Raw genomic sequence first — 25486 nt, forward strand, 5'->3', positions numbered from 1 at the left:
CCCGCCCGGCCCCGGGGCGCCGGGCCCGGCCCCAGCCTCGCTGCCCCGCCTCGCCCCGCGCCCGCCGGCGGAGACACCCGGGGTCAGCAGGGACCCCCGAGAGCTCGGGGGACACCGGGCACCCCGCCATCTGCGGGACAGGGGCCCGTCGGGGGCAGAGGAAACCGAACACCCTGGGCTGCCGGGATCCCCGGGACTCCTGCGCCACCTCCCCGTGGTCCCTGCTGAGGGTCCCCGCCGAGGGTCCCCGCCGAGGGTCCCCGCCGCCTCCCGCCCCGCGCCCGCCGCCGGCGCTGCCCTCGCCCCGGGGGAGCGGGCGGGTGCCGGTGCGTGTCGGTGCCGGGCTGTGTGTCGGGGTGTCAGTGGAGTGTCAGCGTGTCGGGGGTGTGTGTGTCAGGGGGTGTGAGTGTGTCGGTGTGTGCACGCTCCACTCCGGGGCTTTGCGCGAGCCGCGCATCAGCGGTAGGAGGGGACAGAGCCGCTCCTGGGGCGCACCGGCAGCCCCGGCTCCGCAGGTGCCGCCCGACCGGCACCGGCAGCGGCACCGGCACCGCACGGCTCGGCTCGGCCCGGCCCGGAGCGGAAGGGAACGGCCGGAGCCGAGGGCTCGGCGCGGGACGGGCCGGCGCGGCCGCTCTAAGATGTGCCATGAGCCCCCCGGCCCCCGCGCCGAGCGGCCGCTCCGCCTGAGCCCCGGGCAGCAGCAGCAGCAGCCGCCCGAGTCCCCGCTGCCCCTGGGGCCGTAGGGCCGCGCCGGCCCGCGCCCTCCCCAACGATGCCCCATCTCTGGCCGGCGCTCCGCCGCGTCCTCTGGGAATACTGGGCAGCGCTCCTGGTCGGCGGCTTCTGGGGACAGAGCTCGCACGGGATGCCGCATGTCATCCGGATCGGTAAGCGCCGGCGGCAGAACTTCGGGGCGCGGCGGGGGCTGCGGGGTGCGGTACCCGGGGCTGCGGGATGCGCTGCCCGGGGCCGGGGCGGACGGGGCCGGGGCGGACGATGCCGGGGCGGACGATGCCGGGGCGGACGATGCCGGGGCGGACGATGCCGGGGCGGACGGTGCCGGCGGCGCGGCGAGGCCGGGGCTGTGTCCCGGCACGGAGCGGGCGGCGCGCCCGGTGCGAGCGGCCGCCCTGGGCACGGTGCGATGGGGGTGCTGGGCACCGTGTGAAGAGGAGAGGGGGATGCGGTGCCCCCGGAGAGGGAGGCACTGATTCCCCGCAGAAGGGGAATGCTTTGCCCCTGAAGAGGGGGGATGCTGAGCCTCGGCGAGGAGGCTGCAGTAGCCGGTGCGAGGAGGGGTGTTGAGCCTGCTGCAATAGGGGTGCTGTGCAGAGGGGATTTGACCCCGGGCTGGATGTGCCCACAGCAAGGGACAGCCAGCGCGGGGGTCCCGCGGCACCGAGTTGCACTGCCTGGAGGATGCCAGTGGGCTGGTTACACCGCAGCTGCTGCCGAGGACCAGGCGTGTTTCATTAAATTGCTGAGGTTCTGGGGAAAATTAATTTTTAATAATGTTACATAAAGTAATCGCACAGATAACAGCCTGGGAACGAGTCTGCGATCTTTCTTTTTCTAATTAAACGAGATACTTGTTTTAAGCATGTCATGTAAGGAACGGTGCTGATTTTCTGTTACATCCCATACCCTCTGCCATCGGTACATATTCCCAGGGATTTGCTGTGTGCCCAGTAAAAATTACAAGGACAGGTTTACCTGCCTTTTCAGGGTTCAAATTCTAACCCAGAGAAACCAGTGAAAATTGAGTAGATTTGTGAAAATTTTGAAGTGGAAAAAAATGGGTCTTACTTATCCCAGTGCAACTGCACAGCAGCAATGTGAAAGCCAGAAAGAGAAAAATGCTGGTCCTGAGGGACAGGTGCTTTCTGAAGTGAAACACTGTCACCTCCAGCATGGTTTGGAGCCACTGCATGGCCCAGATCATCTCATGGACAAGGGCTTCATACCTGCAGGGTGAACATCTGCTCTGCCCTCGAGTTTTGTGAACGGGGTGCTCCAGGCAGATGTGGTCCTGTGCACATTATAGTGCCAGAAATACTGAGGTAACAGATCTGCCTCTGGGGCCTGGGCCCTGGTGGCTGATGAACTTTCACTAGAGCCAAGCTGCCTGCTATGCTCAGCCTCCGCCTGGAACAGCTGGAAATGTTTTGTGCCATACAAACCCACTCCCAGGAAGGCTCTGCTGCTGCTGCCAGGGCACGCTGGGCTTTGCCAGCCCCAGCGCAGGAGTGGGGAGGAGGTGTCCTGCTGTGTGAGCCCCCCCTCGCCTGTCCCCAGCCTGTCCCCCCCGGGAGCACCGCAGTGCCACGCTGGAGTTCCCCTGCCCGGCGGGTCCCAGGGCACAGATCCCGTGGGCACCCTGGGCCGTGTGCCGGGGGGGCTGTCACAGCTGGGCTCTGGGCTGGCAGCTCCTCCTGCTTTCGGCTTGGCAGCGCTGGACCTGATTCTTGGTGGCCAGAGCCGATGCTGCCAGGCTGACGCTCCGAGGAGGGCGAGGGGCAGCTGTGGCAGGTGCTCGAGGGGAATGGGCTGAGGCTGCCAGGGCACACGGGAGCTGAGACTCCCGGGAATGCCAGCGTGGCTCAGGGGGGATGCTCAGCCCCGGGAGTATCCCTGGGGCTCTGGGGAGATGTTTAATCTCAGGTCTCAGTGCCTCAGTTGTCCTGAAAATGGGTTTTCTAGCCAAGGCTCAAAGCAACTGCACAAAAGGACAGAGGAGCTTTCAACGCAGAGACTGCTGCCAGCCCTCCACGAAAGCACCTGGGTCTGCTGCAGCTCTGCTCCCCTGCACTGGGCAGGGAGGCAGGCAGGGATGGAGGGAGCTGGGCAGGGAGGCAGGCAGGTGGGCAGGGAGGAAGGCAGGGATGCAGACAGGCAGGAGGGCAGGCAGGGATGGAGGCAGGCAGGCAGGGATGGAGCAGGGAGGCAGGCAGGGCTGCCTGGTGCAGGAGTACCACTGTGCCACTGCCAGCACCACTGTGCCTTCCACAGGAACAGCCTGGCTTTACCTGCTGAGAAATGCCCCAACAGCCAGCCCCTCATCGAGACACCTTCTTGATCAGTAAAATAAGAAACCCAAAAGATCAGAAAAAGGCTTTAATCGGGGCTGCAGGGAGATCAGTGTTTACCTTCTCTCTCAGCTAAAACTGGCATCATTTTGACCTCTTTTTCAGCCCACTGGAAAACTGCAGTTTCTTCCCCTGCATTAATTTGTGCAAAGCTACTCTGGCTTTCAAGTAATTATTTTAATTATTAGGTTATGCCAAGAAGTGGAGAACACTTAAGTAACTATTGTTTTAGCACTGAAAATCAAACCAGGGAGAAAGCAGGTAACTTCTCAAAGCTCTCTTTTTTTCCCTGTGAAGCTGAGTATTAAAATAAATACAGGGAGAGATATCTAAGAAAGGGAAGGAAAAGCCAAAAGCGCTCTTTCTCTCATGAGTAAAATATAAATATTTAATATACACATCTAAACATAATCTATACATGTACCCCTACAAAGAAAATCTGTGCCTCCTTGCTGGATGGCTTCTTTTTAAGCAGGAGTTTGTGTCTGAAGCTTATTCAACAGCTGCTCGGTTATTACGCAATCTGCTAAATATTTGAGAACGCCGTATCAGAAAACACCAGCCTGAGCTACTCCAAGTGCTCAATTCAGCTCAGAGTATCTCTGGAGCAGAGATGGATGACTGTAGTGGTGTGAGAGGGGTGCTTACACCCCGGGAGGGAGCCCTGCCCTGGCCTGCAGGGCTGCAGGAGCAGCCGAGGCTGTGCAGGACCGTTCCCTCGGACGTACAAGCAGAGACTGCGAGGTGATTCAGGTGCCGTAGTGAGCCCATTTATCTAGTCTTTCCCTTGGACTAAAAAGCAGTGGTAACACCCTCCACCGCGACAGACGAGAGCCTGGTGCCATTTTGTACAGCTGATGGCACCGTCCCTAACAAAGCAGGGCGGCAGAGCTGGAATCGGTGGCGCAGGTGGAGCCGGAAGGACCCATTCCAGCCACCTGCCCTGCTGAAGCATCGTCAGAAATTACTGAGGGTGATTATTCTGATGGATGGTGTGTCAGCGAGGCACAGGGCGCGGATCAGGTGCCAGCGGACAGAGACGGGTAAATTGCAAAGAGCAAACCCCGGCTCCGGCAGGACAGCGGCAGCGCTGGATTTGGGGACTCGTGGGAGGGCTTGTGCTCAGGGGCTGCTGAGGAGGCGACCTCAAAGCCACACTGCCCTTGGCCACCCTGCTCCTGCAGGGAGTGCAGCTGGTGTGGCACCTGCCACCCCTCTGTGGGCAGCGGGACAGGCCAGGTCCCAGCCCACCCTGCCCTTGGGTCATCCCAGCCCGCCCTGCCCTTGGGTCATCCCAGCCCTGTCTGTGGGCTCTCCTTGCCCTTCTGCAGGAGGACTGTGCTGGGCCAGGCTTCATTTGTCCTTCTGCATTTTAAAAGGAATCACCTTCACCTCCGGGTCCGTGCTTTTGTGCCGGGTTTTTTACTATTTCTGCTGATATTTGTGGCAATAATCCCACCTCAAGCATGTCTGCCAGTCCCACACTTGTCGCTGAAGGAGCTGTAAGCATGATCAGTCTCCAGCAAAGCTTTTAAACAAACAGCCCTGCATGAGGAATTTATCGGATTTTATTTCTTGTAGTGTCTTTCTAAGCTCTGCTTGCATAGAGAAGGGGTCAGGGCATTGATTGTTTGTATGATTTGCAAGTAACACAGAAAATACAATCAAATTGGTGTCTGTGTGGGAAAAATAGCATTGATTATTTTATATAAATACATAGAAAACAAATCCTCTGGATAATTATCCTGCTCTGAGTGATTGGTTTTTCTGAGGCTTATTATGCCTGTCAGGAATTTTATTTTGAAACCACCTTCCCACACTCTGCAAACGAAGTTGTATTTTTAAAAATAAAGGCAAAAGCAGGCTTTTCCAGGATGAAAAGGCAGTGCCCGAGGGCTGGGAGCTGCATGGCCATGGGAGATGTGGATACTGAAGTGGTAATCCTTGGAAAGGCAGCTTGAGGACTTTTCTGCTCAGCTTGTACCTGGTGATCAGAGTGAGGGGAGGGTGGCAGGATAGCCCAGGGTTGGACAGCACCAGAGTGTTTTTAAATCACTCTACTGCCTTTGTAGCTTCTCCTGCACTCCCATGGGCATTTCTGTGGCCACACATTCACTGCTTAAGCATTTAATGGTTGATAAAGTTATTTCAGGTCATGAAATACTTTGTGTGTCAGATACATTCTGGTGATTTCAGCAGGATAGGAGGGCGCAGTGTAAATTGTTTGGTGGTAAATTAATTCTGAATACATTTGAATAACAATGTTAACTCTTTATCGCAGAATAGTCCAATTATTTGATCTTGGCATCCTCTTGAGAACTTCATACAGGAAATTAAGATCAAACCACAAACCAGAGAAGAATAGACTCTCATTCATCAATCACAGGAGAGACGCCAAACCAGACAGATCTGCTCAGTGCTGGGCTGCTGTCAGGGTGGGCACAACCCCAGAGACTGCCCAGCACACGGACAGCCCCTGTGCTGGAGTGTGCACAGCTCGAGGGGGAAGGAGCCTTGTGAGGGCTTCACGTGCATGGAGAGAGGTGGATGCACATGTGCTGATACCAGGACACACTGGCACACACCAGGACACACACTGGCACACACCAGGACATGCTGGCACACTCTGGGACACACTGACACACACCAGGACACAGTGACACACTCTGGGACACACCGACACAAACACGTGCCTTTGGTGTGGGAGCTGTCTCTTGTGCTGCTGTGCCACGTCTGGTTTTATCACCAGCATGTGGAAATCGACCTCTGTCAAGTTAATTTCTCCAGCTCTGGGTGTTTTTATTGAGGAAACCGAGCAGAGGTTGGTGTTATGAAAAGGTTGCTGCAAAGCCAGGCACAGAGCGACACTCATTCAGTCTCCAGCAAAGCTGGCTCCCTCCTGCCCTTGGCTACAGAGCGGCAGTTTCCCTGAATTAGCATTCCTAAGCGAAGTGCAGCCCTGCTGCTGTCGCCTGTCGCGATATGCGGTGGCGCAGGGCTGGCGCCCGGCAGGGCCCCGCATCGGCAGAGGGCACTGCCCGGCCGCGGCTCCCGCCGCCCTCCCCGCACCAGCAGCGTTATCCTCACGGATTTCCCGGCGCTTGCTCGGGGTCGCTGTGCCAGGAGGGCTGCGATGCTGGAGCGTGTCGTGGAGACACGATACCGAATAACCCGGCACAGCCCGGTGTTTGTGGCCAGCGTGAGCCCTCCTGATCCAGCGCACTGCGCGTCTCCACCAGCTTCGCTGTGCCAGCTCCTTCCCCTCCTTTTGGCTGCAGCTTTACCGCGGTGCTGCCGAGACGGCTTTTCCCTCTGCACATCGGAAGATGGGCGGTGGAAGTCTCTGGGAAAGGCAGATAGCGAGTTGAAAGCACCGGAACCATGGGCGAGGGGGGAGAGAGGCAAATGTTGAGAGGAGCTGAAGGTGAGGATAAGAACTGCCATACACCGCTGCTACCAGGGGGAATAGATGTGGAACAGGAGTGCTGTGCCCCTTAGAGCCTCCAGCTTGCTTTGCCAGGCAGGGCTTGTTGTGGTTTGGGCTCACGCAGAGGGGATTCAGATGGGATGGGAATTCGTGCAATGATCTTGGTATTCATTAACAGTGAAAACAGGGATAATGTGCCGGTATTTAACACTCCTAATGAAGACTAAAATAGAGGCGGGTCCTTAGCACGAGTAAGAGCTCTTAAAGCAGAGGGCTCAGCTCAATGCTTTGTTTTTGCTCCTGCACCAGCTTTTCTCGTAGCTGCCTCTGTTAACCCCTTGTGCCTCCTCCTGCCCCCCTGGCTGTGCTGCCCCAGGGAACCCACAGCTTCACTGCTCAGGTTTGCACCACGAGACTTTCGCCATGCCGAGTGTTACCTGGGTCCTTGGGCTTTAAATCTGCAGCGAGATCTTGTGCAGGAATACAGAAATACGGATGTGACTGCTCCGTTATTGCTGGGAGGGAAGATCGTCAGGAAAACGTTCAGTGCAAAGGCGGCTGAGGAGAGCGTGGGGTACCCCTGCGTCAGAGGCAACCCCAGGCTGCTCGGAGCTTCCCCCACACTGCTCAGCCTCTGCAGCGCTGGCAGGAGGGGAGGGAAGCAAACACGGGCCATCAGCGAGAGAGGTCACCCCGCTGGATCTGTATTATTTAATACTTTAGCCCAGGCACCCAAAACCCAGACTTCGGGTTTTGTTGCTGTGCCCCAGCCAACAACCAGCACCCTTCTGCGTGGGGACAGATTCACAGAATCAAAATCAGAATTGGGAAGTAGTAAGGGAGGAACTGCCACGTTCCTATCAGCCCAGGACATTCAGGACAGCAGAGTGACCTGGAAAGCAGCAGGAAGGACTGGGATTCAAACACCCACACTGTGTGGGTGCCTTCAGGGAGGACTTTAGCAGACACATAAACCAGCTAATATAAAAGACACAAAGACTCTAAATTACACAAGTGTTCAGCTGAATTCCTGAGTTTGGGCCTGGCACATTGCTCTGGAAACTGGGCACAGTGGTTCCCATGTCCAGTAAGGAGTGGGATGAGGCCACCGACTCCTCTGGCAGAGGCTGCTGGACACTCCTTAGCTGCTCATGACATCTGATTGCTGCAGCATATCCTTTCAGACTGGGGACTTGGAGGTGAACAGAGCAGCTCTCTGAACTCACAGCCCCCAGGTGAGTAGGAATGTACGTCACTGTTACAATAACAAAGCTGGTGCTGCAAAATCCAACCTCGATTAGAGACGTGGAAGTGTGCGGTGAGAGCACCGGCGTCACTGTGGGCGGCTTCCCCCACTCTAATGAATAGACGGCTGTCAGCTCGTACTTTTCTCTCAGGATGAAACAGTAAATAAAATCTGGTATAACCCACAAATTTAGCTGAGTTACGGCTGTCTATTGGGACTGAAGTGTTAGACTTGTTGGTTAGTTTTGCAGTAAATTCAGAGCACTCAGAGGGAAGTCACAGCAGTGATTTGAAATTCCACCCCCTGTGAGAGACTGTGCCTGCCTGGGCACACGGTCTGAGGGGGCTTTTCCCTGGCTGCAGCAGAAGGTGTGTGTTAGGAACAGGGTGGATTTTGTTTTGAGTGGAGCAAACAGCCACAGCACCTGCTCAGCAGAGGAAACGAGACTGGATGTCATAGAAACCCCGAATGGTTCAAGTTGGAAGGGACATTAAAGCTCATTTTGTTCCACCCCCTGCCATGAGCAAGGACACCTTCCACTAGGCCAGGGTGCTCCAAGACCCATCCAACCTGGCCTTGAAACCTTGCAGGGATGGGGCTCTGCCAGGTCACCCTGCCTGCTGCCAGCACCCCACACTCCACAGGGACAGCCCCACGGCCACGCCAGGGGCGTTCCCTTCCTGGGGACCTTTGGGAAGGACACCGGGCCCTTAGAACCGCGGGACTCTGGGACGATGTTCTTCCATCTCATGTGCAGCAAGAGGTATATCATGATTAACCTTAAAAGCCTAAGCTTTTTCCTTGCCTGTACGAAACAGTTTTATAATATTTTCTCTTTTTTTTTTGTTTTTGAACACTGGATTCTTAGTGCCGACAGTGATATATTGAATAATCAATTTCCTTATCTACGTAATACATTCAAGTGATCCATCAATGCCAGATAATCAATCCAGCTCGGGATTTTAAGTGTATGTATGTGCACTTGTATATATATTTTCCTCCTGTACCGTCGTCAGGCCAAATAACATCTCCCTTTCTGCGCTCCTTCTGCAGTCCCTTTTGTTTATGGTGTGTAAGAGAAACCCCCGCCGTTCTATTACACCTTGTAAGTTTTACGGTACTTGAGAGGTTTATGTGCGACGAGTGGAAAGGGCAATGCAATAACGCAAAGGGCACCGAGACATTTTTAAGCGCGGGAGGAAATACGCGGAGCTGAGGAGATAAATCTGGGCGCGTAATCGTCCCACTGTGTCTCTCCTATTTATGAGAAAGACATTCACTGCAAATCATGCTCCAGGTCACTTGTGCCCCGGTCCCTGCTCCGCGTTATGGGCTGATTTAACTGCTCTTAATCTGCTCTGGGATCTCTGCCCCGGCACGGAGCTGTGCCTGGGCCTGGCAGAGGGGGCTCAGCCCAGGTGTGGAGCAATTCCCCCTCCCTTGAGTGGTACATTGGTCTTGAGCAGCTCAAGGACCCGGGTAAGTGGAAGATAGTGTGTGTGTCCTGTGTGAGCAGGGAAAGGGCTGAGTAAGAATGCACCGTGGCAGGAAGGCAGAGGAAGCACGGCTGTCCAGCCTGAGGCTTAGGGATGGTTTAGCTGAGGAAGAGGAGCCTGGGTTCAGCTCCCACAGTCTGGGTGTTTGCTGCCTCTCTTTGGGCTGGGCAGGAAACTGCTCCAAGAACAGGTCTGGGAACTTCAGCAAACACTGTCCCTACAAGGAGAGGAACTTCACGGCACCTTGCTCTTGTCAGACTTCTGAAACAGTCAAACCACGAGTCCTTCTCAACTGTGAATATTCAGAATTCAGCATTTGCAATTAGCAGTAGAATTGGAGACAAATGCCATTACTTTCTGAGGTCAAGATAAGTTGTATCCAGAGGTCACTGTTCCATGTGCTTCATTCAGAATCCAGTTTGTTTAGCGGGCTTACGATGGCAGGAGCACTGATGATTTTGCCACTGCCACGTGTTTGGGACTTTCTGTGCAGGAAAAGATTTTCCCTTAATTACTCACAGTTTTAACAGTCTGGCAGAGGGACAGGATTTTCCTGATTTGAACCCTCTCATAAAAAGTTCAGAGCTTAACTGGAGACTGAAATCCAGCGATGTGGCAGAGCCCCAGAGAGTTCTCAGGAGCCGATGGCCAGGGTCCTCCTTCCCATCAGGATGGCACTTCATGCCTGCACCCACAGCTCCCTGGGGAGCCCAGGGACAGGGCACAACGTCCTGGCTGGGAGGAGGGCAGAGGAAACTGCAGGAGCATCCTGGAAATCCACATCCCCCTCATCTCGAGATGCAGAACCGGCACCTCCTGCAGCTCCAGGAGCCATCACTGTGTCATTTGTTTTTGCAGTAACACCATTACCATTTTAAGCTGAAACAGGGACCTGTAAAAAGGAGGCTCTTGGTTTAAATCTCTGGTCTATAAAATCTTAAAGATCTGCTCTTCCTTTATAGGGAAAGAAAACCCTTTTCTCCCTCATTTTATGCACTTTTCTTCTTACAAATTTTTATTTCTGCAAACTCAGGTTTTGTCATCTTTGCTGAAACGAAATTCAGAACGAGTCCTTGGATGTTTTGCTTCGTGGTGGCTTCTCAGCTTGGCTCATAATATTTGATTGGAAATAGGACCTGTAGTTTCCTTTCCCATTCATCTACATCACGGGGAAAGGGTTGTCCAGAAATGATGTTGCGAAATCTTAGGGCTTGTCCCTGCACAAATTACCAAATTCACTCGATATTAAAGTCTCAAATCCTAGGATTGAACTGGGCAGGTGTAACTGAGTCCAGCCTAAACAGCAGGCCCAGGCCCCTGGCAGAGCCACCCCCTCCTGTGAAGCTCCTCTGGGATGCTGAACTCCCCTCTGCACGCTCAGGGCTCCCGAGTGGAGGGACGGGATGAACCCAGCTGAAATCTGAACAAGCTGCACTTCCTGCTGTTCTAAGAAAAAGCTGCATTCAGAGATTTCCTCAGCAGCTGGGTGGGACTTGTGCTGATTGGCAGTGCTTGGAAACAAACCCCTCAGGATGGTCCTGGTTTCCCAAAGATCCTGTGAAGTGCCAGCAGCCCAGGTGACAGCGGGGCACGCAGCTGACACCACCACACCACTGGTTCCACACAGATCACTTTAGTGGGAGTTTGCCCTGAGCCCGGTGCCCACTGATATTTACTGCTGGCCCAGGCACCTGACTCTGCTTTTTGACTGCTTTATTAAGGTCACTCATTGTGGTTACACGACTCCTGGTGCTTTGTGAGTATTCGTGGGGAAACCAATTTCCATATGAATTATGGAAGTTGATACCAACACGGCTGTAATTTGTAAATTGTTCTGACAGCAACATTTTGTAAGAGAACACAGAGAAACCAGGGTAATAAAACTTGCCATTAAGGGAGTGGACTTGTGAGTCCTGGAAAGAATTCTTGTCCAAGGATTATTTATGATCATTGCACACCAAAATGTGTTTTTGCATTTTTATTGCTGGCAAATTACTTGTAAACCCACCAGGGAGCTAATGATTTTTCCTCTGAGGCCATGTGGCTTCATTTGGGTTTATATATATCTCCATTTCTGTGTCTGGTTAAGCCGTCGCTTTTGATTTATAATAACAATGATTATTTCAAAATAGCCTGGGTGTTAAAGGGTTAACTGTCCTGACAAAGGACATGGGACAGTGATGGATTCCAGGGCAGAATGGCTGATGGTGCCTGGGCAGGTTTTCCCTGGATGCCTGTAATGGTGCTAACTACCTCTAATGGGGAGCACGGATTATTTATGTTCTTCTGCAGCTTCTCATTAATTTTGCAGAGCACTTGGTTGAAGAGTTCCGACTTCTTGGCTTCTTCATTAGTGTTACCTGTTCAGCAGTGCGGACCACTGGAGGGGCCTCAGCTCAGAAAGGAGCAGTTTAGTTCAGGATGTTTTCCAGGAGGAGAACAGGAGGTGAAGCTCTGGGCGAGAAGGTGGGAGCAGGGGCAAGATTTTAGCGATGTTTTAGTCTCCCTGCTGGGGCTGGCACAGGTCCAGGGGCTCAGCACATCCCATGTGCCTGTGTGCTCCGTCACTCAGGGCTGGTTGCTGGTGCTGAGCTGTGCTGGACACAGTCCAGGGCAGTACCAGCTGTCCCAGCCCCGCTGGCTTGTTCAGCCCTGCATCCTCTGTACCAGAGCCCCCAGTGCAGCCGTCACTGCTCCTGCTCTCAGCAGCACTACCAGGCTCAGCTCGGCAGTGCCACCTCTTTTGTCCTGTCCCCCAAATGCCAGGGGTGCCACCCCCTCTGTTCCCTGCCCCCCAAATGCCAGGGGTGCCACCCCCTCTGTTCCCTGTCCCCCAAATGCCAGGGGTGCCACCCCCTCTGTTCCCTGTCCCCCAAATGCCAGGGGTGCCACCCCCTCTGTTCCCTGTCCCCCAAATGCCAGGGGTGCCTCTGTGCCCCTTTTCAGAAGGGCAGTTTTTACCCGGCTGCTGCTCGGGGTGCTCCGATCATTCCCTGCAGGAACACCTGGCTGCAGGGAGCTGCAGGGAGCTCCAGATCGACCTTACAGAGGTGAGGGGAGCCCCAGACTGATCCCTGCCAGGGTCCCCAGGGTGATGACACCTCTTGTTTCTCATGTGCTGTCTCAGACAGACCCCCCCAAGGGTCACAGCTCCGTGGTGCCCACCCGCTCTGTCCCTCCCACACCCAGCTGGCACTCCCTGGGCTAAAGGAGCCAAGGGATGGAGATGGGGGTTAGGTGGGACACTCCTACATTCATTACCAAAGTCAGTCAGGACTAATTGCATTTTTGATCGTAACAGAACAGTTTGTTAGAGCTGCATTTCCTTTATGGATTTTCAAAGCCCTGTTTTTAGAGAAGCATTTTTTGATCTGTCGCTGCTTCCTGTTCTGCTCCGTTACAGACTCCCTGCATGGCTTTGAACAAATGACTTTGCTCTTCTGTGCCTTAATTCTGTACTTGTAAAATGGGGCTGAGCACACTCCCAGCTCCTCTGGGCTGTGGGAATGGGGAGGGTTTAAAGCTTCTGGATGTCAGGAGCTGAGCTTGCTGCACCACGGCAGGGTCTTTGAGGCAGAGCAAATAGATATGAGCGAGCACAGCCCTATTACCAGCGAAATACTGAGACTACAACCCGGGGCTCTCTGACTGGAGCAGTTCTGGGGGAAGAAAGAGTATCCTAAATACACTTAACTGCTTGTTTAATGTATATTTTAGAAGTTATTTATCGAAATTTAACAACTGTTTACTCAATCCAGGACTGTAAAGCCTTTAAAACACGCTCCTAATAATCCCTCCCTATTTAACTGATGTACAACGCGTGCTATTACATCCCAATTACATCCTATTGGAGACACTTAATTAAAGGGAGGCTGCAATAAGCTGCTGGTGGTTTGGCTGCTCAGCCAGACCCACTCGGGAGGGTTCTGTGCATCAGCACATCCCAGAGCGGCGGCTCCGTGTCACGGGGGGCTCCGTGGAAGAGCCCTCAGACATCCATCTGCAGCCAGCAGCCCCCAAAGTGACTGCTCTGCCTCTCTCAAATAAAAAACAATACTCTAAGCTCCCTTTAACTCAAGCCTTTTTTAAATCAGAAGTGACAACAGCTTTGTGCTTGCTCCACGGCGGGATGTAAAGTTAATTTTTATAAGTGATTTTTTTTGCTTTTAATTATCAGCCTGGGATTCAAAACTGAGGAACGTGGGGACCCCACGAGGCATCTTGTCTCTTTCAGGAGTAGAGTTTGTTTATTCAAGTGATTAAATATAGCTCTTAATTGTGTGGCTGATCCTGCAGTACAGTGCAACAAAAAGGGCAGAATAAGAGATGATTTTGCTCCCCAGGGTCACTGTCCAGGCCCTCACTGTGGCACCTGGTGCAGCCACTCAGGGGTGGGGAACCCCAGAGCACACCAAACACTTCTAGAGAGAGCTGACACCCTTGGTTCCTTTGGTAGATGGATAAAACAAGTGCACAGGGATCTGTGTGCAGGAGCTCTTTGGGTTTTGCAGGGGATTTCGAGGCAAGCCCGTGTTTATGAGCTGCCCATGAACCCAGGGCACAGTGTCTCATAAAAATCCCATTTTCCCCTCTCAGCTATGCAGTTGTATTTTGTTTTCAGTCTAATAAGCGGATCAGCAGAGGTTTTGGCAGGGAAATGTGCTGGTCCTGGGAGTGGTGGCTGATGCAGCCACATCCTGTGGGAGGGAAATCCGGGATAACGGCCCTTTCCTGCCCGGCAGGGGCTGGAGGAGGCTGTTACCTGGGACCTCGGTTAGGAGAGGAAGGATGCTTAAGTGAAAAGGAAACAGGAGCCTCCTGCTTGTTTTTGCTGTTCCAGCTCCTTTAAAATGATGTTTGGATGTCATGTATCGGTAATTACACACACTCGGGCGGTGTTTAACGCCAGCCACTGATGGATGCTCTATAATCCTGTATAAGAGAGAGCACATTTGTTTTCTGAGGCCAACTGCACACAATCTGTTATTGTGTGATGCTGAATACTTTGAGGGTTGGTGCCTTTCAGTGTGGAGCATAAAAGCCAGGCCTCCCTGACAATAACCTGCATTAATCAGGCTTCCCCAGCCTGCAAGGCTTGGGGACCACCATGTCCCTGCACGTCAAAGCCTGCCAGGATTCCACAGTGAAAAACCTCCCACCGATCTCCCGCTCTTTCATTTACTTCTTTATTTGGTTTAAACGGGGAAATATCCTCCCAGCACAGCTCCCACGGCTTGAGCTGCATCTCCATACGTTTTAAACTAACCAGCAGCTTATGGGGGAGAAAAAAAGCAGCTGCAACTTGCTGGGAGCAGGGAACTTCACTTCCAGAGGATTCAGCTCCTTTTGTTTTCCACAAGAGCTGTTGAGTGCTCAGAGCTTTAAAAAATATGGCCACTTATTCAGGCTCCTGGAACATGGATTTAGGGGAGAGGTGTTCTGCAGGCTCCCCAGAGAGCTGCGAGCAGCAGGAAGGTGTCCCAGAGCCCTGCTGGCTGCTGTGCTTGGCCGCCCTTCCACAGGCTCCTGCAGCAACTGGAATTTTGGTGCTTCAGCTCAAGTTTTTGTCACTGCTGGAGTTCCCAGCTGTGCTGCTTGATGCATCCCAAGCTCCCTGACTCCTCTGAGCAGATGGGAATGACAAGATGCAGGATCACTCCAAAGTGAGCCTGCTTTTATTTAAACATTCTGGGGCTTTCAGAGCCGCATCCCAAGAGGAATCCCAGCAGTGGCAGGGCAGGGCGAGGCCGAGCAGGGTACCAGCTGTGCTGAAGGGCAAGAGGGAGTGTAACCACGGGGCTGGGGAAGGAGGTGTTTGAGAAATGGGATTTGAGGAGAGCAGACTGTCCCAGGGACACAGCCCCTGTCCTTGGGCAGCTCTGGCATCCAGGCCTGGCCTGGCAGCACAGCCGTGGTCAGCCAGCTGGCCAGAGTCCCTCGGGGCAGGGAGGCCAAGTGTTCCCTGGGGAGAAGGGCCCTCCACATGATTTAAAGCACTTTGGGAAAAGCCAAAGCAAACAAGAAAAGCCAACCAAACTTGGAATGCAGAGGGCACTTTGGCCTTGAGCAGTGTGTAACCTTGACCCCATCCAAGCTGTATTTTCCTCCTGAAGTCAGTCCCTGTCTGTCCTTGAGAGGCAGTTTCTCAGTGGAGAAAGTGTTCCCCTGAGCTGCCAGCCAAAATAAACCAAACTGTCGGATTGTATCTGAGCAACTCTCAAAGTTGCCAGTAAAAGCTATCCCAAGTCATCACAATCAATATAATTTTAGCCTTAATTGCTAAATATTGCTGTAGAAAGACCAGTTGTCTTCCTGCTCTGCGTCCTCACAGTTGCTCTCCCGGGTTTCAAGATGCAGCGAAAGTTTTTGGGTTGGTGGGTGTTTTTTTTGCACACTACGTTTCAAATGCTTCATTGTCAAACCAGTTAAAAGCCCTTATTTATAAAACGTGTGCGTCTCTTTCAGCTTAACTGAAAAGGCATTAAAATAACTGCAGCTGTGGAAAGAATAATTACAGCGAGATTTTGTCAAGGACTCTCTTGTCTGATGTTGCCATCTGTGACATGGTGAATGCAAAGATCATTTTAAACATGGACGGTTAATGTAGAGAATAATTTCAGAGTTTTCTATATTTATGGTAAATTATTTAACTTTATTGTTTGGTTTTATGGCCTCATTATTCCTGTGTGGTAAGGATCTCTGCTTTTTGTGTTGTTCTGCACCTCGATTTTCACTTTGTGACGGAAAAGTACCCTGCAGTAAAAGTAACACTTCACACGTTTCAGAAATGTTTCAAGGAGACATCATACTAATCAGATTATTTTCACGCTCCTCAATATCATCCTTGATGCCTTTTAAAAAAATCCGTAGAGAAGGATCATCTTATTGACCAGGTGTTAATAGTCAGTCCTTCAGGCATGGGCAGTGACAGGGGCTGGTAAACACCACGCTGCTGCATTAATTTTCTCCAGCCTCTTAGAATATTGTTTCTGAGACTCCCTCTGAGAGGACATTGCTGCATCATTTCCTTCAACAACCCCTGAACGGCTGAATTAGGAGCAGACTGTGGCACTGGAGATGAGGAATTGGCTGCCAGAGACACGGCAAAGGGGCCTTGGCTCCCGAGCGGGGCTGCTCTGGACTCGGGGCTTGAGCTGCAGCCACGTCCTCGGTGGCTCCTTCCTGGGAACTCCCCACAGCTTCAATGGGCAGCCCAGGGGATGGTGCTGCTCACAGAGGATGAGCTTTGCTCCTTCTGGGGAACTTGATGTGGCTCCATCTGAAAAGCATCTGCCAGCACTTCCCTCAGAGGCACTGCCCAGCATGTCCTTCACAGCACCACCAAGAGCAGCAAGTGCCTCCACCAACCTTCCCTGCTCCTGCAGCGCTTCCACAAGCCCCAGGATACCTGAGACAGCCCAGCAAAGTATTTTGTCAGGTGTGAACTTTCCAGTGGAAATGGGATCATCTTTCTGCCAGCTGAGTCCTGGGCAGGAAAACACAGAGCAGAGCTCGGCAGGGACCAGGAGCTGCCCGCCTGTCCCTGCACAGTCTCTTCCCACCAGCCTGCCCTGCGCCAGCTGTGTGTGCCCTCTGCAGCTGCTCAGCATCTGGATCTCTGTCTGGCTCTGTCCGTGCTAAGGAGGAGGTGGCACCGCAGCCTGAATGGCTCCACCTTCTCCATGGACTGCCCCGAAGGGGAACCACTCCAGTGGGAAGAGGCCCAGCTGCTCCAGCCAGGAGCACTGCCCTGCAGATCCAGTTTGTACCTGAGGGAGCTGAAATGCTGCCAGAGGTGGGAGGGGAGGGGCAGGAGCTCGGGGTGCACAGACATGCTGCAGCTGGTGGGCAGCGGTGGGTGCAGTGCAGAGGTGACAGATCCACTCACTGTGGCCTTACTGCAAGGGGAACTAAACTGTGACCAAATGTGTGGGTCAGATCAGGGAACACTGATTTATGTATCTGCAATCCAGCCCGAGGCAATTCCCTGTTTGCCCTCAGCCACCCAGGGGACACGGGAGCCCCTCGGGAGGTTCTGCCGAGCCTCAATTCCCACCGCAGGCTGTGCAGGAGACTTTGTCACATCTGGCTGAATCTTTCCCATTTCAGTACCTAAAATTAGACACTGAGCTCTATCCCTGCACTCCTGGAGTTCCCAGCCCCAGGGAGACCGATGTGCAAACGTCTGCAGGCACCTGAAGAAATACTGAGAGAACAGCATTTGCAGACCCTTGAAAGCCAGACACTGTCAGGTGTTCCTCTGTTTACAGGAGAAGTGAGTTTGTGTACACAGGTGGTTTACACTATTTAGTAAATTTGGGTAATTTGTCTATCCCTGGTAACTTTCATTGCAAAACAACACAGCTCATTTTGGAACCAACTGAAGCAAATGGATTCAGGAGAACTGTGCAGCTGATGAAACAAGGGGAAATGGGATAGGATGGTGGGCTCAGACAGCTCTCAAACAGGCACTGAAATATCACCAAAGTGAAACTCTACACCAGATACATCTGCCACAGGTCAGTGGGAACAAAGAGGTGCAGGAGAACGTTTGTGCCACTCATGGGCTCACACTCTGCCCATGGACATTTACAGCAGGAGCAACACTTCACGTGGACACAACACATGGACACGGGGCTGTCAAAGCCTGTGCCACCTCTCTCCCCCCTCACATCTTCTGCACAGCTTCCCCCCCAGACACACAATTCCCAACACTGCACCAAAGTCATGGAATCCACTCCAGCCAAAACTGGGGCTCCTGGCCCAGTTACTACCAAAAACGGGCAGGAAAAGACCCTGACCTCACTCAGCAGCAGTCCTCATGCTTTTTGGTTTCTTTTCCTCTGGCTCTCATCCTTGTTAAGTCAAATTAACATTCATAATGCAGAATCTGTTGGAACATGCCTTCCAGACTCACAGACATTCCTGCTATGGTCAGGATTAATCACAAGGGATAATTAGAGAATTAAATGAAATAATTATAACATTATGACTCTAATAACCAAATTCATGGATATTAGCTTCTGAGAAAAGACAAACAGAGGAACCAGAGAAGTTTTGATGGGTGCCTCTAGCTGCATTTTTTTGCTTTGCATTTTTGATTTAGATTTCCCAACCATCTGCCACACTGAGACAATTCCCCTTCATCTGAAAGGGTGAGGAGGGGTAGGAGCCACGGGGCTGATGGCGAGAGGGGCCCTGCAGAACATCCCTGACTGCTGGGTGCTGCAGGGAGGATGAGGGTCTGGCTGCACCCTGATCATCCCTGGAGCAGGGACCGGAGGGGAGGCAGGGCTGCTGGAATGCTGGAGCTGGTACCCACAGACAGGTTTGCTTCTGTGGCAGTGCCAGTGCCCCTGCTCTGCTCCATGCCCACCTCCTGCCAGCTGGGAATGCTTGGCAGGTCCGGCTGGGGGCCAGCTCCGTGCTCAGCCAGCTCTGCTCCACGGGACACCAGGCTCTGGCAGCATTTCCTGGCCCCAGGCGGTACCTCCTGGAGAAAATGGAGATCTCCTCTGCCTCGAGGATGTGATTATCATCTCTGACAGAGCCCTGAGTGCAGCCAGGCTTGGCCTGTCCTCCAGGGATCCAGAGCCTGCTGGGCAGGGCCCCTCGGAGCCCAGACGGTTCTGCAGCCCCCATGTCTGCACAGTCCCCACAACCCTGTCGTGCTACAGAGGAATAAATGAATTCATTACACTATTATGCAATTGCAAAGGTTTAAAAATACCAAGTATGTACATTTCTGGGAGCCTACACAGCACAGCCCTGCGAGGGGCTGGGTGGGGACTGGCACATGTTCTCAGAGAAGGGAACAGAAAGTGCTGCTGGGAAGGCAAACTTGGGTGCTCGCTGCTCTGCTCACGCTCAGCACAGGCAGGGCACTAAAAATGCAATGAAATCTAAAACACACAGACTAAGCAATTTCATCTTTCCAACAAGAGATAGTAATTCCAGATAATAAATTGGGATTTTTATCATATCATCCCTGGGTGATTTAGAGGGCAGCCAAATTTATATTAATATTGAATATTTCCTCTATCAGGCAACAAAAGAGAGTTCCTTTCAGTACCTGGAAGCAGCTCCCATAGTCTTGGGAAGGAATCATCTCAGTGTGAACTACTAATATGCCAAACTCAGGACACAACCCGGTATCTCCATCCAGTCTACATATGCAAGGGGAAGTTTTAGGATCACTCAGCACCAAAAAGAGTGAGACTTGAGGAGCAGTTCCACATCAGAGCATGCTGCACCTCTGGGCTCCCACGGCCCCCACACCCTGTGCCACACACCTCGTGTCCCTGCTCAGAGCACACCCCTGACACGGCTCTCTCTGTGCTGATGGGCCATTCTTCAGCCCCCTGCCTGGAGAATACATTACACCACTTCAATTCCAGAATTTCTTCATAATATTAAATGATAAGAATTTTTTTGCAGAGTTCTGACAAAGCAGTCAAAATCCAGTTGCAAATGCTCTGCTGTTTATTGATAGCTGCATAATACAGGCGAGGTAGGATGCCAGACAGCTGCATTTCCTGGCATTTAAAAAGAATTCACTGTAATGTATTGTAATGCATTAGCATAATAATTGGTAAGCATTCGCAGATGAATAGTTTACTGACTGATAGATTTTGTACAGAAACTGTGAAGGTTACGTGGAGGGTGAAAACATTTCACTGTGTCAATGAACATACTTAATTTTTCTGGAAGTGCTATTTAAATTGTGCGGCGCTGGGACATTTGCATAACAAAGACACGGCGGGCCGTGCGGTGATGGGGACCCTGCCCCGCCGGGCTCCGGCAGGTGACCCGTGCAGGATGGGGCCCCCACGGGCAGGGCAGAGCGGGCTGGCTGGTGAGGAGGGGGCTCAGGAGCCGGGGGGGAGCGGCTGGGGGGGCCGGGGGGCTCTGCCCGCTCTGTCCGGGCTGCTCCTGCCGGGGCACGGGGACCTGCTGATGGACAAACCTCATCTGGGACCGGCACATCGTGACAGGCTTGCACCCGCTCCCGAGTTTTCTCGGGGTCTTCTGAGGTCTCGGGCACGAACAGACATCACCTGGCTCCCCTGGAGAAATGCACATCTCTGAATAATTCACTTCCTTTGGCTGCTGCCTCAGTCTCCTCCCTGTTGTACCACAGATTGTCACACTGACAACTCTGCAATTAACTCTGACAAAACCAAAAAGCTAATTGGAAGGGACAGAGCAGAGTCTTTTCGACAGGAAGTTTATGGAAAGCATTTTAAATCAGATTTTCACTTGCCATTATATATGTTAATCCCATTGTCATTTGGAATAAACTGGGGAAAACAGATGTGAGCAGGAACGAGCTATTCCAGCATGGGAGAAGACAAAGCTTTCATCTCCACTGGCACCAAGTGGTGGGAGATCAGACACGCACACAGACCTCGCCTGCCGAGGGATCCCGAACGGTTCCACCACACAGTTACTGCTCATCCCCGCAGCACGAGGATGGGCCTTTCCAAAAATCAAAGGAGCTTTTTGCCCAGGTGGCAAAATACCTTTTGCAGCACAACCATCTGACCTGCAGTTTCTATCAGAAACAAACAGATTTTAAGTGTTTCAAGATTTCCTCTGAAAGCCTCACGGACAGCAAACTATGGTACAGTTCAATACATTTTTCCAGGAATGATGGGAGGATGAATCAAACAGCATTTACGGGGATCTTTTAATCTTAACATTTGTGGCTCTTGCTTTTCCCCCTCGGAAAGTTCCTATGGCATAAAGAGGGAAGCTGCAAACAGAATTCGTAGCTGACTTCAACATTTGTCATCAACAAGATTTTTGAACCCACTCTAAGGCATGAAAAACGTGAGATATAAATTATGAACTAAGAACATTTTCCTAAAGGTGAGAATATTTAACTGCTGGAAGAGGTTCCCTGTTAAGGAACAGGGATATTTAGGATTTGGGGGGAAAGAAAGCCACTGCTGAGGAACCCACAGACAGACAGACACCTCCATCCCAACCAGACCTTTCCCACTTGCCATGCCTTCCCTCGAGAAAGGCAGAATAAACAATCAAACAGCTCTTCCTCTTGGTATTTTAACTTCTTAACAAGCCACACACAAACACGACCCGTTCAGCTCCCTGAGTCTGATCGGAAACAGGGAAATAGAAACACAGTTTATTGTAACAGATTTCTTACGACTTTACAGCTGCAACGTGTTTCATTAACACTTCTGCAGCAATTTGCACTATTAGGGACACATTTGCTTCCAGCAGGAAGAGAGAAAATGTACCAGTGTGGAGTGTCAGGATGGGGTGTGTGGGATGAAGGTCTCCCATCAGAGATGTCATTACCACAGCCCCTGGGAATCACCAAGCAGGGCAGGGACCCCACGGACCAGAGGAGCAGGTTTGATGTGCCCAGGATTGGTGTGGGTCCCACGGGCACGGTCCCTGCACAGGGTGATTTCAGCTGTGAAATGGTGTTTGTTTGGGGGCTCTGGGAAAGCACGGAGGTGGTCTGTGGTCCCTGGCTGCAGACAGACCCCCTGGATGGCACCACCCTGTTCCCAATTCAGTTGGCAAGCCTGCCCAGTGCACGCCAGTGCCACACACCAGTGCTACACACCAGTGCCACACACCAGTGCCACCTGCTAGCTGGGGATGAGTTGGTGCCCTCAGCTCTGAGAACGTCCTAGAAAGGCATCGTGGACGCTGGGAAGTCGTGTCCATGTCGGATGCTCCACACAACACACTTGGCTGCCCCCCCATATATTGGGTAATAAATGCCCCACTGGTAGGAGGGGACGGTATTTCACTGCAAAAGTAAAAAATAATAACGAGGGAAAGTGCTATCTCAGCTTGCTGCATAAACAGCTCAAATAAGCAATATGCAGGCATATCATTTGGAACCCAGATTAATAATTTCTGCTCTGAGTGGTGGTAGCTGGCCTGATTTATTGCGGTGATGGTGTTACGGCGTCAGACTTTATTGTCCTTTAAATTATACTGCAGTCTATACAGGAGGCAGACAGGGATCTAAATCAAGTGTTATTGCCTGTAAATTTGGAAACAAATAGTAGTTTTCCCCCCTTTAAATCACTGAGTTTGTGTGTTTTATAAGGTGAATGTTACGACTTTTTATGGGACCGAGGTTTTTGTTTCCCTGCCTTTCCCAGCACTGGAGCCCATCCCCACTCCCCGGCCCCGGGGGTTTTGCAGCTGCTGAGGATCTGCAGAATCTCCACTTCCCTGCACTGCCAGAGGGGCTGAGTTCTGCTCCTTTGGGATTTCTGCATAAGGAGGTGCTTTTTATCCAGCTCAAAGCCACACAGGGTGCTCAGTGCAGCTCCCTCCTGCACGCACAAGACCAACCTCAGCACCCATTAATATTCATATTAACGTTAGTATTGATTTGGCATCAAGCAGATGCAACCTCCTGGAAGAGAAACAACTGCTCCTTCAACATGTAAAGTTCCTGAGCCTTCTCCTAGCACTCACTACTCCTCCCATTCTTTGGGGAGATCAGCAGCTTCTCCCCGGGCTGTGCTTTAGCCAAGGGCAGCCCCCTGAGCTGAACAGTCCCCTGAACTGAGCAACCCCCTGAGCTGAGCAGCCCCCCCTGAGCTGAGCAGCCCCCTGAGCTGAGCAACCCCCCTGAACTGAGCAGCCCCCTGAGCTGAGCAGCCCCAGCCAGCTGAGCCACACGCAGAGGCAGCACAGGCAGTCAGGCTGCTGTTCCCTGAGCGCTGATGAGATCTGTACTTAAGAGATGCAGAAAGGGTGCAAGATGCTGCCTTTCCAAGGTATAAGTGTCCTTTGCTGTCTTTGCACAGGTAAAAACAACATTAAGAGGCCCCAGGCCTTGGATGAGGCTGCTTGTGCCTCACCTCCCTCGTCTGCCTCTTTGTTCAGGCTCTCAGAGCAATGACACAGACACTAGAAAGGCTGAACTTCAGATGACTGAGCTGAGTTTTGAGGCCCTGCTTTTTGAGTGGGTTCATAAATTCAGCATCACATGATTTAGTTTTTCTTTTGAGATCTATAAAAAGCAGCGTGCACCGTGCCCCAGCGGGGCTTCGGCACCAGAATGGTGCCATTGTGAGAGCAATCTCCCCTGGCTCCTATTTTTAAACAATCTCCTGGAGTCCCTCTGCCCACGTTCTGGTGAAAGCACTCCACAGCTTAACAGGTTTGACATTCTCATTTCTGTTTTCCTTGAAATCCTTAACATCATCTGATTGAGCATTACAGCTTGTTTGTGTCCTGTTGCCTGCGAATATCTATCACAAGCCCTCACGCTGGAAGCACGAGGCAGTGAGGCTGTGAGAGACGTCCTGATGAAGTGAATGATGGCAGATGAGCTGCTGCTCCCTCCTCTCTGAGCTGTGCTCTCCTCACAGATGGTTCTGTAGATCACTTGCTCTCTGGCTAATGGCTCCTGGCATGTAGCACAAGAGCCTGTTTTTATTTCATGAGCGCGGCCGAGGCTGATGCCTGGACTCCTGGGCTCTGTTCTGCCAGGAACACAACTTTGCACTTCCTTTGCATCAGCTGCTGCTGCAAGTGCATTACAGGCCCTGTGCTGTTCTGTGTTACCCCTCAGCATCCCACTCAGGGGCACCCATCGAGTCAGCACTGCAGTGTCAGGAGACAGAGCTCATCCCAGGCAGCCTCGCTGCTGGGAGCTCCTGACTAAAGAGCTGCTGTTGGAGCACTGTTCTGTTATTAATACCCCACACATATACATATTCAGACATTAGCAACCTGCTCCTCACAGCTCTTCTCACATCTCGTCCCACAAGTCTGAAACATCCTCTTCCACCACCCTGAGTCTGCGGGGGGAGGCAGAGTGGCAGGGCGGGAGCTCAGCTGCCTCGTGCCACTGGAGACCCACAGGGCAGCCACAGCACTGCTCCTGAGCCCTCCTGACCCAACCCCTGTCCAAAGGGGCTGCCAGAACCAGGGGGAGAATCAGCCTTCAGAGTTGCACCTCACATGCCAGCCCTCATCTCCTCCATAAAGCCTGGTCTGCTCCCCCTCCGCCCTCGGCTCCGGCAAATCCATCCCAGACAAAGCCAGTGCTGCAGAGTCGCCCCCAAGCAGGAGCTTTTCCAAGGCCCATTATGTGTTCAAAGGCACTGGACATCAGAGGACTGCGTGTCCCCTTCACTGCATAGCAACTAAGCCAGCTGAAATGATGATGAGCACTGCCATCCTTTCAGAGCTGTGGGTCTGTCCCCTGGAGCAGCAGCACAGCAGAGGAGCAAACAGACCGTGGGGTGTCACCAGGGACGTGTCGGTGTCCCCTTCACGGGATGTCTGCTCTGTGTGCCGGCACTTCTGAGGGATCCAGTCACCTCTGATCTCTTTTTTAACTTCTCCCTTTGTGAGCAGGGATTCAAATCTGGGTGTTGTGCCAGCCTTTGCCTTGGTGACGCGCTGTGCCCTCGGCGTGGGGTTTGTACGTGGGCAGCCCCAGCAGGGATGGGACTTCTATGGCTGTGCTCCCTTTTCCTTTCCTTTTCCTGAGGGTCCAAAGCATGGCAGGGTTCAAAGAACCCCCAGTGCTATCATCTGGGAGTGTGATTACAGCTAGTACTGAAAATTGCACAAAATACCTCCCCAATGATGAAGATTGCAGGGAGGCTGGAAAATTACCTTTTTCATTATGTCTTAAAAACACTGCAATCTCAGCCTGTGTCTGAGATTCCAGGAACTGGCGTGTTGTTCAGAACAGCACTGCTGGAGTGGGCTTGCAGAGAGCAAAGCAAATGGAGCCTGTTCTCAGCCAGGTACGCCAGGACCCCGCGCCCGCTGCCTTTAAATCCCGACACTGAATTTACCGTGGCTGTTGAAAGCTTTCTGCAGCTCCCACTAAGAAATGCTGGAGGCATCCTGGAGGAGGTTTAAAAGAGGAGAAATTGGACCACAACAGATGCTTTTGCAGGCTCTCAGAGCTGCTTTGCTGCCCTCCACTAACGCTGGGGCTGGAGGGGCCCTGGGAGACAGGACTGCCCTGGAGAAAGCACAGGGAAGAGTCTCTGCCAGTAGCTCCTCGCTGGGTCCGTGTCCCCTCCAGGGTGTGGAGTGGTGGGACTGTGGAGCAGTTCCACCAGCAGCACAGATGAAAGCACTGATAATTGCCATCAGCAAAAACAGGCCTGTGCCAAGTGGCAGGAGGGCACACGCTGGGGTGGGAGCGCCAGGGATGGTCTGTGCACCACCCCCTGAGCCAGGAGCTGGCAGCAGCTCTGCC

At 52.7% G+C, this 25486-nt stretch overlaps 1 protein-coding gene across 1 annotated transcript in view; it reads left to right on the forward strand.

Moving 5' to 3' along the window:
- The first annotated feature begins 689 nt into the window (after window positions 1-689).
- The window catches only part of GRIK3 (glutamate ionotropic receptor kainate type subunit 3), an 81255-nt gene continuing 56458 nt past the window's right edge, over window positions 690-25486 (forward strand). Inside the window, exon 1 of the mRNA XM_027886695.1 lies at window positions 690-890. Coding sequence (XP_027742496.1) covers window positions 776-890 — 115 coding nt within the window. The 5' untranslated portion in view covers window positions 690-775. The remainder of the gene's footprint in view (window positions 891-25486) is intronic.

Source organism: Empidonax traillii, unplaced genomic scaffold (genome assembly GCF_003031625.1).
Source record: "Empidonax traillii isolate 1590-97213 ecotype Southwest subspecies unplaced genomic scaffold, ASM303162v1 scaffold192:size804837, whole genome shotgun sequence".
NCBI lineage: Eukaryota > Metazoa > Chordata > Aves > Passeriformes > Tyrannidae > Empidonax > Empidonax traillii.